Here is a 23,333-nt window from a genome sequence, read left to right on the forward strand (position 1 = left end):
AGCGGGCCTCACCTCTCTTGGCCGTCTCCATCTCCTCCTCCGTCCAGCGTGAGCTCTCATTCATCTCCATGGAGGCTGCGAAGGAGGCGGGTGCATTGGCAGCGGGGAGGGGGCACTGTGCCAGCAGCCCTCAAACCCAGGTCCAGGCTCCTCACATCCCGTGAGCTGGGACTCAGCAGTTATCCCACAGGGCAGATGGGGAGTTGGGGTCACCACAGCCTGACTGGATGGCTGGCCCCACGGGCCCTGGCTGGGAGCGGGGTAGGGGCTCGTCTGAGCCCAGGCTGGGGGCATCACAGGGGCTCAGGGCACCCCCCTTCTGTGTCCAGATGTCAGGCCTCCCTTCCACTGAGCCTGAGGGTGACACACCCTGGAAGGCCTCTGCTCTGTGGGATGGCGGTCACACCCCACCTCCATCACCCCATTCTCGCCATCACCAGAGTGTCACAGGCTCTGAGTTCCCCGGGCTGGGAGCCAGGTCCTTCCCTGCAGCCACCTTGGGGGCCACAGAAGCTTCTAGAAGTCTGATGCCACCAAGGGCAGCCAACAGAGGTTGTGGGAGTGTCCTGGGCTTAACCCCCATAAACTCTGTGTGGGGACAAGTCCCTTCTCAGGGCCTCTGAAACAGGGGCACAAACCCCCCCACTGCCAGCTGGGCCAGGAGACATGGGCACCCTTAAAAACCCCGGAGAGGGGTGGCGGGCCACTGTGAGCAGAAGAGTAACATCCTCACTAGCACCCATCCAGAAGACATCCCGGGGTCAGGGGCCACAAGGTACTGGGATTCCCTCGAGACCAGAGAGCAGTCCCCAAGTTGATAATGGCCAGCCGCCCCCCTGTGGCCGACCTTGAGAACTGCAGCCCTGGAAGTCCACCCTCCCCTCCTGGTAAGTCTGCCAGCTGTGGGGGACACTGAGGCAGGTGGGAGACGGGCTGGCCAGGCATCTTCTAGAAAGGGGCAGGCGCCAATCAGCTCCACCCTGTGACCACGTGTGGCCACATCTTCCAGCTTCAGATCAGACCCCAAACCAGAGACCTGGCTTTCAGAGATCTGCCTGGTGCCGGGTGTCTGGTGCGGTGCCAACCAACCCACGACGCAGGCTCTGAGGGGAGCCGGGGCCCCACCACACGGTGGCTCACCCAGTTCTGCACTCTGCTGTGGGGTGACGGCCTCCTCGCTGTTGGCCTCGTTGGCCATGGAGCGCGTGATGCGGCCTTTGCGGCGGCCCTGGCTGTTGGCAGTCTTGCGACCCTTGGAGGCCACGGCCTCCTTCTCATCGTTGTCCTCCCCGGAGGTGTCGTCCGCCTTCTCCCTACAGGCCAGAGGGGGGACAGACAGGGCGGGCAGCTGCAGAGGACGGCTCTGCTCCAGCCAGGGGATAAAGTGCCAGAAGGCGCTAGAAGATTCTGGAAGATGCTGGAAGGAGCTAGATGGTGCTGGGAGGGAATGGGGGGTGGTGCTAGAAGGTGCTGGGAGTGGGGGTTGAGTGGAGGCGGGGAGGGGCACACCCTGGAGGCCTGACAGCCTGGTGGCCCAGGTGACAGTGCTTCGTGAGGACTCTTCGTGAGCAGGAAGTCTAGTGGAGGTGTAGGGGGTGTGTGACCCCAATACCCTGTTTCGGGGGGGGGTGGCGCCCTGGGATGCATCACCACAGCCTCCCCATTCATCTTCTCGCAGGAAGGCCTGGGGGAGCGGCCGGACGCCAGATGTTCTCTGAAGCCACATTCCTGAGCCGCGGCCAGGTGCCTGGCACCAAGCCGCCCGCCCTCCCCCTCCCCCACCAGGCCCTGGCAGGCAACCTGGCAGGCCTCAGGGTGCGGGGCCTGCTCCCCTGCTCCCCTGCTTCTGCTCTGCCTCCCCACCCCCACCAGCGTCCTGGGAGATAGGGAGGAGGGGGCGGAGGAGCAACTCCAAAGTCCTGGATGCTTCAATGCTGGAGAGCAGAATGGCTCAAATGACCCATCAGACTCCAGTGGGGGTGAGGGAAAGGCAGAAGGGGAAGGGGAGCAGCTGTGGGGGGGGGAGCAGCCTCCAGGCGGCAGCGATGCCTCCACCCTCCATGTCTGCAGGCATCCCTCCACCCCCACCCCGGGACCCCCTGTGCCTCACTTGACCAGCTCTTCCTTGTCATTCTCCATGTCGGGCTTCTCCTCCTTCTCCGCCTCCTTCTCCTTCTCCTTCTCCTCCTTTTCCTCCTGGCTGCTGCGAGGCATCTGCTGCTGCTGCTGCTGCTGCTGTTGCTGCTGCCAGGGGGGAGAGAAGGGGTGAGGCACCTGGCCCCCTCAGGGAGGGTCTTAACTTCTCTGTGCGCTGACCCCCAGCTGAGAGGACAGTACCTAAGTTCTCTCGGAGGGGAGGGGTGGCCTCTGGCGGGGCCCACGCCAAACACAGACGCCAGAAGGAGGTGCCCGGGCCAGCCCAGGGCAGGTGAGGAAGGGGACACACCCCTGGCACCTCAGCCCCGCCCCACACAGAAAGAACTCAGCCCAGCTCCCCCAGAGGGCAGGGCCTGAGGGTCCCCACTTGCTGTCTGGGCATGGACTCCTCATGGGGGGTGAGGGCCAAGAGCAAGTGAGCAGCCCCCCCAGGTTCAAAGGGGCTCAACTCTCTGGCCTCCTCCCAGTGGTCGAGGAGGGCACAGAACAGCAGCCCTTCACCAGGGCCCCTCTCCTGCGGGAACTGAGGCAGGACAGGGGCTTAGTATCCCAGAGAGCCATGGGCCCCGGAGTCTGCAGCTGCACCTGCTCCAAGCTCCAGGCTTCTACCCCCTCCCCCATCTGCGAGAGGGGGACAGCTGGCTGTCTGGCAGCCTCTCCAGCACCCTCAAGTTGCTGCCGGCTCCCTCAATGGGGTGCCAAGGCCCTTAGCCAGCCAGCACCCCAGCCTCTGAGGAGTTGTCCCCACGGCAAGCAGTCCCCCACATGGAGGGGAGGGGTGGGGTCAGCTCCAGGAACAAAGACGTGCTGACAGGCAAAGGGGATGCCCAGGCAGGGTCTGGGGGGTGGGGGGGCTCACCCCCCAGTGATGGGTCCCCAGGAAAGCAGGGTGAGGGTTCACGGCACCCAGGAGCAGGCGGGCGGCACAAGAGCATCATTCACTCAACAAACACACCCCACAGGCCACAGCTCCAGGCCCTGACAGTCAGCCCTCTGGACCCCTCTGCACACTGTGGGGGTGAGGGAAGGACTGGGGTACCTGCTCAGGCAGCCCCGCCCCCATGCAGGTCAGCAGTCCCTCTGGAGAAAGGACTTGGGGGGGTGCACCCGGGTGAAGACCCCCAGCCTAGCCTCGGGACAGAGGTTTGGGGCCTCTGCCATCCCCTTCTGAACACATCAACATGGAAACTGGTAGCTAAAAGAGCCAGACAACAATATATGTGCTCTACTGGGTGCGCCACCACCCAAAGCACCCCCCCCCCCAACTCTGCCTCGTGTGAGACCCAAATCCGAGTCCAGCTCCCACTGCACTGAAGGAAGCTTTAGCTCTGTGGTCTCTCTCCTTTTTTTTTTTTTCAACCCCAGTGTTATTGCTGGGGCTCTATCTGCACTACAAATCCACTGCTGGAGGCTATATTTTTCCCATTTTATTGCCCTTGTTGTTTATCGCTGTCGTTATTGTTGTTATTGCATAGGACAGAGAGAATTGAGAAAGCACAGGAAGACAGAGGGGGGAGAGAAAGACAGACACCTACAGACCTGCTTCACCGCTTGTGAAGCGACCCCTTGCAGGTGGAGAGCTGGGGGCTCGAACCAGGATCCTTGTGCTTTGTGCCACGTGCGCTTAACCCACTGCACTACCACCCACAACCCCCCATCTTTTAAAAATGGCGCACTGAAGGCTGGGTGGTGGTGAACCTGGTAGAGTGTATGTGTTATCACGCTCAAGGAGCCAGGTTCAAGCACCCCTCCCCACTGTTCCCCACCTGCAGGCGGGAAGTTCCATGAGTGCCGAGGCAGGTCTGCAGTATCTCTCTCTCTCCCTATTTCCCCCTCCCCTCTCAATTTCTCTTTTTCCTATTCAAATAAATAAATAATAAATGACTGAAAATAAATAAAATGTACTCATCAACATGAAAGAGAGAACCAGAGTATCGCTCTGGTATATCTGATGCCATGGAATGAACTCGAGGCCTCATGCAAACAAGTCCAAACTCCTACCCCCCAGTCTCTGCCCCACCGCTCCCAACCGTGATGTGTGGCACCCACACCTCTCGCCCAGGTCTGGCCAAGCCACACATCTGGCAGGGACCACAACTTCTGTTTGCCTGGGTCTGGGGCTGGTCCTCACACTTCTTTGCTCCCACTAACTACGGCCCAGCTCCCGAGCCCCTGGCTCAGCCTCCCTGCCCAGAGGTGTGAGGTCACAGGCCTACAAACCCCACACAAACACTTGGCACAAAGCTGGACAGAGAGTCGGGAACACTTGCTCAGTGGAGCCCCCATTCCAGGCTCAATCTGGCCCAGGTCAGCCTAGTGGCAGGCCCTCCCAGAACCCAGCACGGCCCCAGCTCCTCCAGCCATGCTCAGCCCAGCCCAGCCCAGCCAGCTGGCCATGATAGCCACACATCCCGCCAGGCTGCACCCAGTGACCTCACTGCACTGGGAGAGGGAGGGGGAGCCCTGGGAACCAGTAACACCACCCGCAGGCTCTGCCCTGGAACGCCTCCCGGTCACTCTGTCCCCGTGCGGGCGGCCCAGGCTCTGAGCCTCTGGTGCCGCAGCAACCAGGACCAAGGTCACTTGTCCCTCAAAGGGAGCCAGGAGGGAAGGGAGGTGGAAGGTGTGCAGAAGACAGACAAACTGAGGGGAGACGGAGCAGACACAAGGGGTGAACAGCCACGGAACAGGTGGGACAGGAAGCAGGGATACATAAAGCCAGGTCAGCCTGGCAGGAGCTGGGGGACAACCTGGGCTGTCCCCCAAGGGCTTGTGTTCCCTGCGTGTGGCTACCAGGTCCAGGCCCAAGGACGACAGGGACCACAGACATTTGGGGACACACACCCATCTCCTGAAGGGTAGTCACCCCACCACCCCCAGCAGGACTGCCTTGCAGCCTGACTAAGCTTCACATTCTCCTTCCCTGGCTTGAGTGTCACTGAGTTCAGCACCCTGGGCTGGGTGCCTTAACAGCCAGAGACACTTAGGCTTCCTCTCTGTGACTCACAAGGTGCTAACCACTAGGCTTCCCTTGGCTGGTGACTCAGCTCAGAGGCAACACAGGGCTGACGCCTGGTCTTCAAGCTCACCAGCTGTGCGCCAGGCCTTGGGGTCCAGGGCTGGGGGGGTGAGGGGGAGGGGAGAGACACAGCAACCAGGGTGGGGGCTGGGTGGCCATGCAGAGATGGGCACCCCAAAGTCCTGAGTCCCCAGAATCTTCCAGAAGGTGGGTGTAACCAGCCCAGACATGAGGTGGCATGGAGTGAAGGAGAAAGGTTGGGCATGGGTGGGTGCCAAGCAGGAGGGAGGGTGGGTGCCACCTGAGACAGGGCCCAGGGAAGAGCCACTGCCATCACAGCCCCCCTGAGACAGCAGTTCAGCCCCAACCCAGGGCCCCTCGGCCTGTTGGGAATGCAGATGCCATGGTTCATCCCAGACAAGGAGGCACAAGCTGCAGATGCCACCAAGCCTCTGCTCTAAGGCTCCCTCGCCCGGCCAGGCCTCTGACCTGCCACAGAATTCCCTGACCCCACTGCCTTCTGCCAGGAGAGAGGTGGGGGTCACCTACAAGGCCCAAGGGCCGGCTGCTCCAGCTAAGAGAAGTGTTTTCTGTGAGCTAAGATTTCAGACTTGGGCCCAGATTCCCATGGAAGAGGCTCAGCCGGCAGAGGGTCCACCTTCCACTCGTGAGGCCCGGCCTTATCCCCAGTGCCACGTGGAGCTCCGAGGACAGACGCGGGCAGCCATGAATGGTGAGCTGGCGCCCAGTGTCTCTCTGACTCATAGAGATCCACAATGCAGCATGGGGCAGGGTGGCTCAGTGGTGGAGGACTGGACCTGGACCCTGGGTTCACTCCTGAGCATCGGACGTGACCGCACAGGGTCATGGGGGAAGAGCAGGGTGGGGGGTGGGGAGCAACTGCCCCCCGCCCCCAGTCAGCCACAAGCTTCACCTCGAAGTCAGAAACCACCGTCAGCTGTGGCCTGTCACTGCATGGGCGCCTCTATTCCCCAGGGAGTGGAGGGTTCTCTGTCTCCCTCTGTCTCTCCCTCTCCTCCTCCCCCCTCCCTTTCAAATGCCCTCCTGGGGTCACACACAGTCAGGTAAGGCTTGTCAAGACTCACATGAGAACAAGCACCAGTGGAGACACAGAGAACTCTTCACTCCTTGAAATTTTTATGGGGGGAGGGGGAGACAGGTGGTGGCACACCCAGCTGAGTGCTCACTTTACCATGCACATGGACCTGGGTTCAAGACCCCACTCCCCACCTGCAGGGGGAAGCTTCATGACTGGTGAAGCATGGACTTACTATGTGCCTCTGTATCTCTATCTCCCTCTAACGAAAAATAGAAAGGGAAAAATACTGGGGCCGGGCGGTAGCACAGCAGGTTAAGTGCACGTGGCCCAAAGCACAAGGACCAGCATAAGGATCCCAGTTCGAGCCCCCGGCTCCCCAAAGCACAAGGACCAGCATAAGGATCCCAGTTCGAGCCCCCGGCTCCCCACCTGTGTGTGTGGGAGGCGAGTCGCTTCACAAGTGGTAAAGCAGGTCTGCAGGTGTCTATCTTCCCTCCTCTGTCTTCCCCTCCTCTATTTCTCTCTGTCCTATCCAACAACAGCAGCAATGGTAACAATAACAAGGGCAGAGGCAACAGTATGGGGAAAACGGCCTCCAGGAGCAGTGGATTCATAGTGCCGAGCTCTGTCACAGCCCTCGGATGACCCTGTCCGTACCTCAGCTGGGGTCCTGAACAGGGACTGGTGAACTCACGCTGGATGAGGGGCCCCGGGGATAGCTGAGCCTCGCCACACCCATCCCTTGGGCACACCCCACCCCATCTGGTGTAGGTTTGTTTATTGGAGTAAGACAGAAATAGGCAGGGATGGGGGAAAGAGAGAGAGAGAGAGAGATAGAGAGGGACCGAGAGAGAGAATGAGACACCTACAAATCTGCTTCACCACACGTGAAGCTTTCCCTCTGCAGGTGGGGACCAGGGGTTTGAACCTGGGTCCTTACACACTCTAACGTGTGTTCAACCAGGTGAGCCACCACTCCCCCCCCTTTATTTATTTTTATTTTTAATTTTTTTATATTTATTTATCCCTTTTGTTGCCCATGTTGTTGTTTTTTATTGTTGTTGTAGTTATTGTTGTTAGTGATGTCACTGTTGGATAGGACAGAGAGAAATGGAGAGAGGAAGGAAAGACAGAGAGAAGGAGAGAAAGACAGACACCTGCAGACCTGCTTCACCGCCTGTGAAGTGACTCCCCTGCAGGTGGGGAGCCGGGGGCTCGAACAGGATCCTTACACTGGGTCCTTGTGCTTCGCGCCACGTGCGATTAACCCTCTGCACGACTGCCCAACTCCCTTTTTATTTTTATTAAAAAATTGGGACAAATAAAATCCTGAGCAACAGCTGCAGAACTTCTGCCCAAGAGCAGCTGTGGCTGGGCCATCGAGCCCTCATTCACCTCGAGCCTGGCCCCCAACGCACTGGGGGAAGCTCTGTCTCTCTCACTCTTGGTCTCTATCTGGAAGACTCAGCCTGCAGTGACGACAGCGGGAGGAAAGGAAACTTGTTCACACAAACAGGCCACAGGGGGACTTAGCCAGAGAGTCTCTGGGTGCCGGAACCAAGCTGAATCATTCAGTCACCACCATCTCTGTCTCACCCAAGGGAGGAAAGGGAGAAGGCAGAAATTGTGGGGTGAGAGGCAGGCAGTTTCTCTCTTTCTTGCTCTCTCTCTCTCAAATAAGCGTTAAAACAAATACTGAGACCCCACCAATGTGTCCTGGAGCCCCGCTTCCCCAGATCCCCACCCTACTAAGGAAAGAGAAAGGCACGCTGAGATTATGGATCGACCAGTCAACGCCCATGTTCAGCGGGGAAGCAATTACAGAAGCCGGACCTTCCACCTTCTGCAATCCGCAACGACCCTGGGTCCATGCTCCCAGAGGGATAGAGAATGGGAAAGCGATCAGGGGAGGGGGTGGGATATGGAGATTGCGTGGTGGGAATTGTGTGTAGTTGTACCCCTCCTATCCTACGGTTTTGTTTTTGTTAATGTCTCATTTCTTAAATATATATATACAAAAAAAACCAAATACCGAGAACAATCACAGTAAAGAGGGACCATTCAGTGCAGGGGCTGCCTCAAAGAGTCCTGGGAACCCCGGCCCAGTAGCCACGGGTCACCTACCAGTGAGTTCTAGAACCTTCCAGGCTGAGAACAGAGGTGACTGTCACAGAGTCTCTGCTGCTGTGGCAACAGATGCCTCCCAACCCCACCCCCAGGGGCCATGCCGAGCATCACAGGGACCCCACCGCCATACCTAGTCCCATGAATACATGTGGAGCAGGCCAGGGCAGGGGAGGGGGGGACAGCCTGGAGGAGGCAGCACAGGCGGCCTGCCGCTCACCTGGCTTTTGCCACGGCGCCGGTAGCTCCTTCGCACCAGGCTCTTGTAGTTCTCGTTCTTCTTGGTCAAGTAGTAGTACAGCACACACTCAGCCACCGTCTGTGGGGACAGTGCAGGGACGGCGCGGGCTGAGGGACCTCGCCGGGAACACAGCGACGCGGGGTGGCAGGAAGGCCATGGGCACAGGCAGGGAGGGCTACAACTCCAGGTGCAGAGGCCAGGCCTGCCCCACCCCCCTGGCCCCCTCACCCCCATGGGCCGCAGCCCTACCCACACGGCTGGCTCTTAACAGCTCCTAAGCTGCCGGCCGCTCCTGGGAGAGTCATGGGTTTCTGTGAGGCAGGGGCACAGCACAGCAGTCCACTTATTTATTTTTAATATCATGTATTTATTTATTTATTTTGGATAGAGACAAAGAAAGTGAGAGGGAAGGAGGGGTAGAGAGAGGAGGAGACAGACACCCCTGCAGGTGGGGAGCTCAAACCCGGGTCCTTGCACACTGTAATGTGTATGTTCAACCAAGTGTTCTGTTGTTTTGCTTCCTTGTTTTTTTAATGATTTAATTAAAGCAACTTACTTGCTTTAATTTTATCTGTTTATTATTGGATAGACTGAGAAAGTGAGAGGTGAGGCAGAGACAGAGGGACAGAGAGATACCTGCAGCCCTGCTTCACCGCTAGTGAAGCTGTAGGTGGGGACCAGGGGCTTGAACTCGGGTCCTTGTGTACTGTAGTGTGTGTCCCTAGCCAGGTGTGCCACCACCTGACTCGTTTGTTTGTTTTTTAATATTCATTTATTTCATGAGAGAGACCAAAAAACTGCTCAGCTCTGGTTTATGGTGGTGCTGGGGCCTGAACCTGGAACCTCAGAGACTCAGACATGAAGGTCTTACGGAGAACACAATGCTCTCTCCCCAGTGCAAGCACAAGTTTATCGAACAGACTCTCGGGCCTGAGGCTCCCAGGTTCCAAGATCAGTCCACAGCACCACTATGAGCCAGAGCTGAGCAATGCTCTCATTACAAAATTTAAAAGGGGGGTGGGGAGGCAGTGGGACACCTGGTTGAGCACACATTACAGTATGCACAAGGACCCAGGTTCAAGCCCCCAGTCCCCACCTGCAGGGGGAAAGCTTCACAAGAGCTTCCTCTCCCTCTCTCTCTCTATCTCCCTCCATCCCTACCAATTTTTGTCTCAGTCCAATAAACATTTTAAGTGTTAATTATAAAATGAACTTAAAAAATAAAAAAAAATTAAAAATTGTAATAAAAAAAAAAAAACGAGCTGGGATGACAGAATAATGGTTCTGCAAAAAGAGTCTCATGCCTGAGGCTTGAGGTCACAGGTTCAATCCCCAGCACCACCATAAGCGAGAACTGAGCAGGGCTTTGGTAAAACATATAAATAAGTAAATAAAGAAATACAATCAAGTTTTTCTTTAAAAAAGATTTAAAAAATAAGAAAAGATTTCTGAGAGGATGGAAGCCTGTGCCAGACCTGCACTTGCCTCCCAGGGGCTCCCCCCAGGCCGTGAGGAGCAGACCCCCAGGTCCTCCCCCCACCCTTACAGGGAGAGAGCACTTGTCCCAGTGCTCCCAGAAGACCCTGCACTGTCACCCCCACACACACACACTTCACGCCCATCCCCTGGGGTGCCCTCCTTCCTGGGGCCTCACTCAGGACTCACCTGTCCCTTCAGACCCAACCCAGGTGCCTCTAATCACACCTCATGTGGCCTCTCCTGCCCACCAAAGAATGTCAGCATGTCTGCTCTCCCCTGGGAGACCTCGGCCCCTGGTCCCCAGACACAGCGGCTCAACTCTGCTCACCAAAACCTGGTTTCTGGGCTGAAGACAGAGCTCACTGTGGCATAGGGCAGGTGCCTGGTCATGTTTGAGCCCTGGCACCACATAGGAAGTACTAGGGCACTGGAGCAAGCTATGGTGCTAGAGTGTGTCTCCCACCTTCCTCTCTGTTTATTCATTTTACTTTCTACATGCGAATGAAAACAGCAGCCCAGGAGCAATAGAATCAAGTGCAAGGCCCTAGTTTGGCAGAGAAAGAAAGAAAGGGAGGGAGGGAGAAAGGAAGGGAGAGAGAGAAGGAGAAAAAATGTGCTTCCTTCTCCATGGGGGGGAAAAAAAAATCAAGCACTTCCCAGATTATCACCTCCTCCAGGAAGGCTCCCAGGACTAGAGGCAGTTAATCAAGGCCTGAAGGCATGAGGACTGTCTCCTTGCTCTCACATAGCACCTTGCAGACAGGTGCAGGCAGAACCATCTCCTTCAAGCACCCCCCAGACACCCCCACAATGGGAAGCTCTCAGCAGCACTGGGGGGGGGCATTGATATGGTGCACTGCTGTGACTGCCAGCCTGAGCCCCAGGAGGAGGCAGGCCCTGCCTGCTCACAGGGTCCCTCCAGTCTTGTTGGTCCCTGCTGCAGCAGCCCTGGCCACTGCTCAGCCTCAGGAGTACCTGTGGGGGGCTGCCTCACTCTCGGGGGAGGCCTGTGTCCCCTTGACAGGAGAGGGCTGGGGGCAGAACGTGAGGCTACCCCAGACTGGGGCTTGGGGGGCAGGCGGGGCTGGGTACCTGTGCCCTGTGTGGCAGTGTGGACAGACACCAGATACTGTGGCCAGTGGAGTCTTAGCCCTCGGGGCCAGGGTCTGAGGGTGGGGCTCCAGGATGAGGAGGGAGGAGAAGTGGAGGAGGGAAGAGAGAGAACCCAGGAGGGAGGAGGGAACGGGAGGGGAAGGGGGAAGACTCAGGGATGAGGGAGGATCCAGGAGGGAGGAGGGAACGGGAGGGGAAGGGGAAGACTCAGGGATGAGGGAGGATCCAGGAGGGAGGAGGGAACGGGAGGGGAAGGGGAAGACTCAGGGATGAGGGAGGATCCAGGAGGGAGGAGGGAACGGGAGGGGAAGGGGAAAGACTCAGGGATGAGGGAGGATCCAGGAGGGAAGAGGGAGGGGGCAGAGCTAGGAAGGAGGAGGGTGGAGGGAGGGGAGGACCCTAGAGGAAGAAGGGAGAGGGAGGGGGAGGGCCCAGGAGGGAGGAGGAGGAGGGCTGGCAGCCTGGGCAGCGGGCAGAGGCCTCAGGCCAGTAGAGAGGACACCAGAAGCCCCAAAGCAGCTGCTGTATTGGGGGTCCCCCAAGAGGCGCAGGGAGGGGCCAGCAGGCACTCACCTTCCTCTCCAGGAACGAAGCAATCAGGCCAAAGTTTTTGGGGTGCTGCATGAACCTGTGGGCAGAAGAGGGGGACCGTGAGCCGGCAGAGGGGAGCTGCCCAGCCTAGGGGCCCCTGCCATGTCCCAGCCTGGCTGCAGGAGGTGTGTGGAGGGCGGAGCTGTTCCCGGGGTGACTCAGGACTCCTCGCCTGTGAAATCTATTTGTCCTGCTAAAGGCGCCTCCAGGAAAAATGAGGACATCCAGCCTCATTTTCTTGAAAGGGTCCCCCTTTCTCAAAATCTGCTTTTATTTCTAGCCCCCCCCCCACCACCGCCCACTGCAGGGTCTGGGAAGCTGGAGGTGGGAGCACTGATGAGGTCAGAGGCCACAGCCAGGAGGCCATCACCCCAGGGAGAGGCCCTGTGTGGGAGGCTGCCAGGGAGTCTGCAGGGAAGGCAGGAGGGGGGGCCAGAACCTTGGGATCTGGGAACTGGTAACAGGCAGGAGCAGCCAAGGATGGGGGTTAGGGTAGCCTGGGGCCCTGGGTGGAGTCCCTGAAACAGCCCCAGCAGCCCCCCCAGGGAGCCACGCCCCGTGGGGGGGGGGGGCAGGGGCTTGCAAGTGCGCTTGGCCCGGGTCCTGCCCCAGATGGCTGGGCGCCCTGCCAGCCCCACCCACCCGCCAGACTGGGATCCGGAAGGGCCCTGCCCCTTCCCGCAGGAAGCTAGACCCACAGAGGCCTCTCCACCCCGCCCCTTCCAGACAGAGAGACAGACAAACAGATACAGACAGACATATCCTCACTCCCCGGGACACTTCCTTCCCTCCATGCCTAGATACAGGTTCCCCAACACAGTGCCCCCCCCACCAGAAGATGTGGGAGGCTCTTGGTGGCCTCCCCAACATCCAGCACCTCCTCCCCAGGACGCCTGGAGATGGGGAAACCTGGACACCCCGGATGCACCCACTTGCAGGAGGGGAAACTGAGGCTGGGGCTGGAGGGGCTGCCTGCATGCAGCTAGCAGGAAGCTGGGGGTACAAGGGAAAAGATCTGGGGGGCAGAGTGGGTGTCGCACCCCATGTGCGAGGACCCAGGTTCAGGTCGGTCTCCAGGGAAGAGCTGCGTGCCAGTGGTGAGCAGGGCAGGGCTGTGGTGTCGCCTTCTCTGCCCCCCACCCCACCCCACTTCCAAAGGAGCCACTGGGAGTGGTGGAAAAAAGAAAAGAAAAGGCAAGTCCACATCAGACCAGCGAGGACGGCAAACGACAGAACCAGGACTTGTGCCCCCAAATCCCTCTTTCTCCTCCATGAGGAGAGCACACAGCAGAGGGGCTTAGCTTTTCAGTATAACCGTTCACACCCAGGCCTCAGGTTCAATTCCTGGCACCTCCCTCGGCCAGAGCAGAGCAGTGCTTAGTCCTCTCTCTCTCACAACACAGAAACTTCTTTTTTTTTATTAATTAATTTATTTATTTATTTATTTTCCCTTTATGATTGTTGTAGTTATTATTATTGTTACTGATGTCGTCATTGTTGGATAGGACAGAGAGAAATGGAGAGAGGAGGGGAAGACAGAGGGGGAGAGAAAGATAGACACCTGCAGACCTGCTTCACCGCGTGTGAAGCGACTCCCCTGCAGGTGGGAAGGTGGGGAGTCAGGGCTCGAACCGGGATCCTTATGCCGGTCCTTGTGCTTCGCACCACATGTGCTTAACCCGCTGCGCTACCGCCCGACCCCCAGAAATTTTTTTTCTAAAAACATAAAGCAACAAAAAGCCCAGTGGCGGGGGGAGGGGCTGCACCTCTGAAGCAGCCTCAACCCCCTCAACCCCCCCCCCCCCAGCACCGGCTGTGCTCAAGGGAGAGACCATCACAGGCTGGAGGGAGACCCTGAGTGCCTGAAACCCTACACTCCTCAGGAAGTGTGCCCCAAGGACTGTGTTCTGGAGGAGACACTGAGCTGCTCTGTCAGCCCCTCCTCCCATGGTCTTCTGTGTTTTAAGATGTATATCCACGACCAAAAGCCATTCTGGGGGGCCTGGGCAGTGAAACACCCAGTTGAGTGCGTATATCACCATGCTCAAGGACCGGGCTCAGGTCCCTGGTCCACCCCGCTGCAGGGGGGATGCTTCAAAGTGCTGCTTCCTCTCTACCTCCCCCCCCCCTCTTAATTTCCCCGTCCTATAAAATACAAGAACAGGGAGTCGGGCTGTAGCGCAGCGGGTTAAGCGCAGGTGGCGCAAAGCACAAGGACCGGCATAAGGATCCCGGTTCGAGCCCTGACTCCCCACCTGCAGGGGAGTTGCTTCACACGCGATGAAGCAGGTCTGCAGGTGTCTATCTTTCTCTCCCCCTCTGTCTTCCCCTCCTCTCTCCATTTCTCTCTGTCCTATCCAACAACAACAACAACAATAATAACTACAACAATAAAACAACAAGGGCAACAAAAGGGAATAAATAAATAAAATAAATATTTATTAAAAAAATTTTTTTAATATATAAGAATAAAATAATAATAATAAAAAGCAAAAACCATTCTGAAAAGACCCCTCTTCCGCTGAGCCTGCCCCCCCTTCTCCATCATCTCATCAAACCAACTGTGGTGTCCACACCGGCCAGCCAGCTCTCTCAGCCTGAGAGAGACCTGGACAGCAGCTCCTCTCCCCCCTCAGCCTGGCTGAGGCAGGTGGCTGGAGGGGTGGTCTGTGTCTCTGTCTCTGTCTCTTATTTTTTTGCCTCCTTCAGGACTATCACTGGGGCTCGGTACCAGCAGTACAAATACACTGTTCCTGGAGAACATCTTTTCCATTTCTATTGGAGAGAAGAGAGAGAAATTGAGAGGGGAGGGGGAGACAGAAAGAGAGACACCTGCAGACCTGCTTCACCAACTGTGAAGTGTCCTTGCTGCAGGTGGGGAGCAGGGGCTTGAACCTGGATCCTTTCACAGTTCCTTGCACTTTGTATTATGTGTACTTAACCGGGTGCACCACCACCCCGCCCCTAGGGAAAATCAACTCTCCAGACTCTCTGGGTAGTCAAGCTAAGGGCATGTGTGCCTCAGCATCTCCCTCCCTCTCTCTCTGCATGCAGATGTGACCCCTGTACACAGCCCTAAGTCAGGGACGGGGCCTCTGTCCAGCAGCTTTCTCCACGTTCCCCCAAACACCAGCCATTCATTTCAGAGAACCCCCAAAACACCATCGCCTCATGGCTCCCTATCTGACCTCAGTCTTGCTCCGGGCGAGGGCCACCATCCTCAGGGAGAGGAAGAACCCAGCCCAGTAGCCACCCCAGGGTGGGGGTGGGGGGACACTCACTTCTCGCGAAAGGTGTCCTTCTCCTGCTCGCTCCACATGTTCATGACCTGCCGGTCCTTGTACACCTTCATGGGGTCGTCCATGAGCCCGTTCATGTTGATGAACTTGATGCGCTGCTGCTCCGCGTCATACAGCATCGGCGGGATCACCGCCAGCTGCCGCATCTGCTTCTCCAGGTTCTAGGGGGACGGGTGAGGCGGGGTCAGCACCAAGAGGGGTGGGGTGGCCAGGGGGCTTAGCAGGGTAGGAGATGAGAAACAAGAGAGAGGCAAAGGGAGTGGAGAACTGACAGCTCTGCTCCAGGGGGGCTGAAAGGCATCCGGGACAAGTTTGGGGGAACTGGGCCCCATATCTGCAGGGAGGGGCCTGGATCTTCCTAGGACTTGAGCATCAAATGCTGCCGAACAGGTGAGGGGCGCCAGGCAGGGGCAGCGGGAAAGGCTTGGCTCCTGGAGAGCCGGGTGAGGTTCCAGAACCTTCTCCTGCCCAAACCCCCACTTTCATGAGCCCCCAGGGGCGCCGGGCAGGAGTGGGGCTCCCTGTAATGCAGCACCGTGATAGCTATTAAGAAGCAGGGGCCCCACTCAGCCGAGCCATCTCCCCAGCCGACAGCCAGCACTTCAGCGGAGATTAGTTACTGTCTGGGGACACAGTTCTGCTGCCCAGCCCCCTCAGCCACCACCCACTCGGCCCCAGTAAGGGCTGATGGGAGATGGGGGGACCCCAATGCCACAGCAGGGACATGAGGTCAGCACCCTCTGCCACTGGACAGGAGATCAGGGTAGCAGGGGTCTGGAGCCATAGCTTCTAGGGGATACGCATGCTGGCACCCCAAGTCCTGGAGGTGACAGGTCACCCAGGAAGAGGGGGCAGACAAGAGCCTCTCCTCTATGTTCAGGGCCAGCTTGGGGCCCAGACCAGAGGCTCCAGCTAGCAACAGGAGCCCAGAGGGTGGTCACGGCCTACTGTGTGTGTGGGGGGGGCGGCAGGCTGGGGGATAACCCTGGCTGCCCTGCCCCCACCTGGAGGCTCAGCAAGTGGAAATATGGAGGGTGCTGGGACTCAGTCATCACACCCCCTCCAGCCATGGAGCCTCTCCCAGGGCCTCAGTGTCCCCAGCCGCCACCCAACACAGGGGCCCCACCGTGGGGAGAAGGAGGGAGGGGGCATTCACCTCCTGCTCCGACAGCCCGTCGATGATCTCCGACACCTCGTGCTCGCTGCGTGCGGCCGACATGGAGAGCCCGCTGCCGCGCTGGCCCACCCTGCTGAGGGCCGAGGGCTCAGTCAGGACCCGGAGGCCACCTGGGGGCTCACTAGCCAGTCACACACAGGTACTCGAGGCCACAGGGTCCACCTTCACCTCAGAGCCCAGAAAAACCCATCGCCACCTTCTATCTTAAGATGATCTAAAAAACCCAGTCATGGGCCTGGGCCCCAACTCTGCCTCAGTTTCCTCCTGTCACAGGCCACCCCCTCGTGCCCACAACAACAGGAAATGCACACAAGTCGTGGGGGCAGAGGGCAGGGAACAGGGGGCAAAGGGCAGGGAGCAGAGGGCAGGGACAAAGGGCAAGGGTACACAAGTAGTGGACAGAGATAGGAGAACAGTCCAGGAGCAGGGAGAAGGGCAGGGGCAGGTACAGGGGGTAGGGACATGGGGCAGGGAGGCAGGGGTAGGGACGGGCAGGGGGCAGGAGAGCAGGGGGCAGAGGCAGAGGGCAAGGGGAAAGGACGGGAGAAGGGGGGAGAGGGCAAAGGGCAGAAGGCAGGAGAGCAAGGGGCATGAGCAGGGGCAGGGGCAGGGCGCAGGGCACAGGGCACAGGGCACAGGGCACAGGCCTCGGCTCACCTCTGCATGCGCTCCTGCAGCTCGCGCTGTTTGCGGATCTCGGGGAACTGCTTCTCGTAGTACTCGCGCACCTTGCTCTCCTTGGCGCGCCGCCGCGGGTTGTTCTCAATGCGCTCCACCTTCTTCTCCCAGGCCTCCATGAGCTGGTCATAGCGCTGGCAGAACTTCTGCTCCTGGAGGGCATTAGGGAGCACTGTGGAGCAGGCCCCCGCCTCTGCACGCCCAGACCCCCTCCCCTGGCAGTGGACGGTCAGCACAGGAATGGTCACTGGGCCCCCAGTCGGCCCTGGGCAGGACAAAGGCCCCCACCCTGTCTGGGGGTCCCATGGCTCAGCTCCTGTCCACTCACCCCAGGAGTATGGGGGTGGCTCTTCTGAGGTGGATCCTGCCACCCCAAGCTGCAGGCACGCACACGCCCCCACCCCCACCCCCGCCCTACTGGTTCTGCCTCCTGCTCCCCTGACCCCGAGACTGGCCTTCTGCAGGGGCCACACAGCTCAGAGGGCTGCAGCTTTGTATGAAATTGGGATGCATGGGGCCCCCTGGATTCCACTCCAGGACCATCTTGCTACCTACAGTTCTATGTCTCCCTGTGTGCATTTTGGGGTCAGTACCACCCTGGATGGCCTCACAAGGCATGGGGTCCTGGTACCCCACTGAAGGGGACAGGACACTAAGGCCCAGTGGGAAATGACCCAGAACTCTGGTGGCGGGAATGATGCGGGGTTATACCCTTGTCATCTCGTAGTTTGGTTTTTTATTATTATTATTCCCTTTTGTTGCCCTTGTTGTTTTATTGTTGTAGTTATTATTGTCGTCGTTGTTGGATAGGACAGAGAGAAATGGAGAGAGATGGGGAAGACAGAGAGGGAGAAAGACAGACAGTCCCTAACTCCACCCTATAACAGAGCTGAGTGGGGCTCCAGCCTCTCTCCCATGATAAATAAAGAAACAAATCTCTGGGGAGGGAGGGAGCTGGTAGATATGGTAGATGCAAAGAGACTCTCATGCTTGAGGCTCCAAGCTCCCAGGTTCAAGCTCTGCACCACTATAAGCCAGATGGTGCCAGATTAAGCCATCACATCATAGTGTACAAGGACCCAGGTTCAAGCCCCTGGTCCTCACCTACAGGGGGTGGGGGAGCTTCATGAGTGGTGAAGCAGTGCTGCTGGTGTCTGTCTCTCTCTGTCTTCCTCTCCCCTCTCAATTTCTGCCTCTTTACAATAATAAATAAAAGAAAGAAATGGTGGAAGGAAGGAAGGATCTCTAACGAGAAATGAAAGTCAATGCAGAAGAGGAAACAGTGCAGGTGGTCGGTCACAGAGAGGCAGGTGGACCACAGACAGGCCTGGGGGTGGGCACTCACCCACTGCTTCCGGGCGTGGTTCCTCCTCTTGAAGTACAGAATCAGCTTCTTCCGCATGGCCTGGTTTCTGGGCAAGAAACCAGGCAGGGTCAGGGGGTGCCCTCCAGCACCCCACGAGGGATCCCTGGAGCCAGTGGGAGCAGCAGCAGCACCCACACACCTGAGTGTACAAACACTCCAGAGCCAGAGGTCCCACCTAGTCAGGCCAGGGTGGGAGCCTGTGAGCAAGAAGGGGGGCTGGAGGGCCTTGATCACTATCCCTGCCCCCCAAAACCTCATCATCTGAAAACAAGCAGCAAGAGGGCACTGACCTCCATGTCAGCAAGCATTTACTAAGCACATACTATGTGCTGGGACACACAGCCAGCCCAGACGAGGTCTCAGCAAGCCCCCCACACACACTGGGTGGCACCGAGAGAAATCACATCAGTTAACAGTGAGACAACGTGACCGAACCAAGCAGACATGGGGGACAGGAGACCCACAGGTGGCCATGGAAAGATCCAGCAGCCAGGACGAAGGGACAGACATGGGGAGTGAAGCGCAAGTGGGGGCTGGTTGGTGCAATGAGTTCAGATGTTACGGTGCAATGCACCAGGACTCAGGATCAAGTCCCCACTCCCCACCTGAGGAAGGACGCTTCACAAGTAGTGAGGCAGGTCTGCAGGGGTCTCTCTGTCTCTCTGTCTCTGTCTCTCTGTCTCTCTGTCTCCTTCCTTCTCAATGTCTCTCTGTCCTAGCAAAAAGAAATAAGAGAGGAAAAAAAAGGGGGGAATGGTCCCCAGAAGCAGTGGAATTGTCTTGCAGGCACTGAGCCCCAGTGATAACTCTTGTGGCAACAACAACAAAAAACAAAACAAAACAAAAAAACAGGAGGCCAGGCAGCTGAAGAAACAGGGAAGGCGGGAGTCGGGCGGTAGCGTAGCAGGTTAAGTGCAGGTGGCACAAAGCACAAGGACCGGTGGAAGGATCCTGGTTCGAGCCCCGGGCTCCCCACCAGCAGGGGAGTCACTTAACAGGCAGAAACAGGTCTGCAGGTGTCTATCTTTCTCTCCCCTTCTGTCTTCCCCTCCTCTCTCCATTTCTCTCTGTCCTATCCAACAACATTAACTACAACAATAAAACAAGGTCAACAAAAGGGAATAAATAAATATTTTTTAAAAGTTAAAAAAATACACAAATTTGAAAGAAAAAAAAAAGAAATAGGGAAGGGACCAGGTGGGCCAGGAGGCTGGGACCTGGGAACGTGCTGACAGTAGGATAGAGAGCCAGGGCACAGGGTGGCCCAGCTATCCTGACAGGGGCTTCCAGGCATGGCGGCAGGCAGCAGAGCCCATAGCAGAGGGTGTCAGTGAGGGGACCTCAGCCAGAAGACCCTGGTACCCAGGGCCGCAGAGTCGGGGCCCAGAGAAGGACCGGCTCACACTGACCACCAGCCAACCAGCACAGCACACGCCTAGACCTCCACACATACCCAGACCAGCAGCAGAATGAACGAGGGAGTGAATGAATGAATGAGATAGAAGGGAGGGTGAACCACAAGATCTGTCAACAGTGACCTGCGTCCTTGCACCAGGATTCAGTCTCAACTAGAAAACCCCTCATAAGAAAAGGGATCAGGATGCCAGACGAGAAACGAAGTGGGAGCACCCGTGGCCTGCAGGGCTGGAATGGGGCTAAGGCCTGCAGAGCTGGGGGTCCTGGAACTGAAATGCCGCTGCCCCCTCCATAGCCCTGCAACCACCCTGTACCCCAGGGAGCCCCGGGGCAGACAGGAATCACCTGCCAAGAGCTCCAGCACACCTCCCCAGGAGCCTGGCAGGGGCCCCCTCACACTGAGCCCGAGAAGCCAGGCGTGAAGGTGACCCGCCCTGCCATACGCAGCAGGGAGGCTGCAAAGTGACAGCCAGGTCCTCAGTGAGGTGGCCTCCCGCCTGGTGACAGCTGCAACCGTAGAGGTGACAGGCAAGACGGGGCGGGTGGGGAGTGGGTAAGAGGTAGGATGAAGGTCTGCACCCCAAGAAACAGACCACCTCCACCTGCCCTGTGTCTCTGTCCTTATCAAACCACCAGGGACGTGCTCAATCATTTCTGTGTGGACCCCGGCCAGGTCCAGCTGACTGCCACCCTTGGGCCACATCTAAATGGCCGGTGACAGGCCTAGACCACACACAGACTGCCACCGCCATTCTTGTTGCCCAGCAGCCTAGACAAGGTGGCATCACTGGTCCCCACGCACAGCTACTCCAAGGGGGGCGGGGTGTGTGTCACCAAAAGACCCCTTAGACTGCACGGCCCCAGCTTGCTCACATCTGAGAGCAGAGTTCAGGGCCAGCCCCCCTCTGTTACCCTGGGGACACATCCTCTGTCCATCTAAGCCCCATGCCAGGCCAGAGCTGGCTCAGAACTCCTGCCTCAATGGCCCCTCCTGCAACCCCCTCCCAGCTTGGCCTCAGCCAGGAGCCCTACAGCCCACCCACAGGTCCCACAGCAACCCAGCAAACTCACATTTTGATGTTTTCATGGTACTGCCTGGTGTCAGAGGGCTGGTTGTACAGTGGCTGCGCAAAGGAAGAGGGAGGGACGCATGTCACCGAGACCGAACTGTGACACTGACGAGGCCGGGCAGGGCTCCAGGGTCACCTGATAGGGAGCCCACAGGGACCCCCACTCACCACAGGCCTAGGGCAATGACACCAAGGCTCACACACCCAGGGAAGCTGAGGGGCGACAGCACAGCCCAAATTTCCCCACCAGCCTGGCCAGAGCCCCTCCCCAGACAGCAGCAGGGAGAGCCAGGTGTGGAGGGCAGGGCTCAGGTGCCCATGTCCTGGGAGAATGACGGGGCAAAGGAAGAAGCCTGAAGGGTGCACTTTCCAGGAGCGAGAGGACAATAGCCCTGGCTCACATTAAAAAAAAAAAAATTGATTGACTGATTGATGAGAGAGGAGGCGAGAGAGAAACAGGGCATCACTTTGGCACATGAACTGCAGGGACTGAACTCAGGACCTCAAGCTGGAGAGTTCACCACCCCATCCACTGCACCACTTCCTGGGCCACTCCTGATTTCTTTATTTCTATTTATTTTTTCATACAAACAGAAATTGAGAGGAGAGGGGGAGAAAGAGAGACAGAGAGACCTGCGGGGTCCAGGCAGTGGCACACCTCGTTAAGCGCACACATTACAGTGTATAAGGACCCAGGTTCAAGCCCCTGGTCCCCACCTGCAGGGGGAAAGCTTCACAAGTGGTGAAGCAGGGTTGCAGGTGTCTCTGTCTCTCTCCCCCTCTATTTCCCTTTCCCCTCTCAATTTCTCTGTCTCTAATAATAAAACAATATAAAAGAGAGAGAGAGAGAGAGAGAGACACCTGCAGACCTGCTTCACCACTCATAAAGCTTCTTCCCCCCTGCGGGTAGGGAGCAGGGGACTCAAACCTGGGTCCTTGCACATGGTAATGTGTGCTCAACCAGATGCATCACTGCCTGGCCCCCAGCTGACTTATTTTTAGTAAAGATTTATTTACAGGTCAGCGAGTCGGCTCACCTGGAGAGTGTGGGGCTTTGCCTAGTAAGTGACGGAGACTCAAGCCTGCCCCCTGCTGGGGGACGTGTTCAGGGCTGTGGGGCCTCTCTGCCGACCCTTTCCTTTTTCTTTCTTTCCTTTTTTTTTTTTTTTTTTTTTTTTTTTTTGACCTCCAGGGTTATCACTGTGAATCCACTGCTCCTAGAGGCTATTTTCCCCCCCTTTTGTTGACTTGTTGTTTATCACTGTTGTCATTATTATTGTTGTCACTGCTGTTGTTCATTGCTGTTGTTACTGGATAGGACAGAGAGAAATGGAGAGAGGAGGGAAGACAGAGGGGGAGAGAAAGACAGACACCTGCAGACCTGCTTCACCGCCTGTGAAGCGACCCCCAGCAGGTGCGGAGCCGGGGGCTCCAGTCCTTGCACTTTGCGCCATGTGAGTGTAACCCGCTGTGCTACTGCCCGGCCCTTTTTCTTTTTAAGATGAGATAGAAGTGGGGGGAGACCACAACACCGAAGCTTCCTTCACTGAACGGAGGAGACCGGGCTTGAACCTGGGTCTCACATGTGGCAGAGCAGCACACTATCCAGGTAAGCTACTTCACGGCTGGCCCCTGTCTCTCTTTCCCCCATTAAGAAAGTCAATCCGAGGCAGTAGTGCCAGGAACAGAATGAAACTGTAGTTCCTCAGGTTCCAGCCAGGCACCACATGGGAGGTGCTATGGCAACAGAGGAAGCTCCCCAGCATGGTGTGCCACCCACCCCCCACCCCATGTGATTGAAGAAGGCAGCCCGCAGTGCAGGGTCCAAGCATCTGCGTGGCCTCAGTCACACACAGTTGGAGGGGAGTGGTTTGTGTTTGTGTTCTGCTGGGAACAGGGTGTCCCAGCAGAGCCCCCCACCTGGGAAGCAGGGCTCAGCAGGCTGCAAACACCCCCACACACACACACACCTCAGTGACATTCGGGGACCAGGCTAGTGACACCTTAGTGGCTTCAGATCACACCTCAGGGCAGGAAGGAAGCCAGTGACTCAGCCAGCAGCACAGGGGGTGGGGGAAAACCCACAGCTGCCCCCACAAACACACACACACACACACATACACACACGAACCCTAGGCAGAGTGCAGAGGCCTCTAGGAATAGGGCTCCCCTGAGCCCAGCCCACCCTCAGACCGAGAGTCCTCAACTCCCCAGCCAGGGCCCTGGGACACTGAGGCAGGAGGGGCAGGTGAGGGGTGCAGACAACAGCAGGAGCTGGTGGCCAGGGGCGGAGTAGGTCTGTCCTCCAGGTAGGGTGACTGTGACAGGCACGGCTGGGCGCAGGGAGGGAGTAACAGTGAGGGACAGAGAAGGGGGGACTGAGTGAGGGCCTAGGATGACACAGCTGGGTGGGGAGGAGGGTCACGACCTGACCGAATGGGGTCCCTAAAAGGCCAGCTGTGCTCCACAGCTGCTGGCACTTCACTCAGTCACTACTCACTGACTCATTCATTCATTCATTTCCTGGCCACCAGAGTTATCGC

At 57.8% G+C, this 23,333-nt stretch overlaps 1 protein-coding gene across 17 annotated transcripts in view; it reads right to left on the reverse strand.

Moving 5' to 3' along the window:
* The window catches only part of NCOR2 (nuclear receptor corepressor 2), a 118,460-nt gene that overhangs the window by 40,750 nt on the left and 54,377 nt on the right, over positions 1-23,333 (reverse strand). For 12 of the 17 annotated variants that reach the window (XM_060193276.1, XM_060193288.1, XM_060193286.1 and 9 more), the window contains 10 exons: positions 20,792-20,844; positions 18,284-18,350; positions 16,918-17,090; positions 16,240-16,333; positions 15,066-15,244; positions 11,767-11,821; positions 8,581-8,679; positions 2,111-2,244; positions 1,141-1,313; positions 13-75 (listed from right to left, as the gene is read on the reverse strand). In XM_060193276.1, coding sequence (XP_060049259.1) covers positions 13-75; positions 1,141-1,313; positions 2,111-2,244; positions 8,581-8,679; positions 11,767-11,821; positions 15,066-15,244; positions 16,240-16,333; positions 16,918-17,090; positions 18,284-18,350; positions 20,792-20,844 — 1,090 coding nt within the window. The remainder of the gene's footprint in view (positions 1-12; positions 76-1,140; positions 1,314-2,110; positions 2,245-8,580; positions 8,680-11,766; positions 11,822-15,065; positions 15,245-16,239; positions 16,334-16,917; positions 17,091-18,283; positions 18,351-20,791; positions 20,845-23,333) is intronic. The other 5 variants (XM_060193290.1, XM_060193289.1, XM_060193277.1 and 2 more) reach the window with 3 other exon arrangements.

Source organism: Erinaceus europaeus, chromosome 6 (genome assembly GCF_950295315.1).
Source record: "Erinaceus europaeus chromosome 6, mEriEur2.1, whole genome shotgun sequence".
NCBI lineage: Eukaryota > Metazoa > Chordata > Mammalia > Eulipotyphla > Erinaceidae > Erinaceus > Erinaceus europaeus.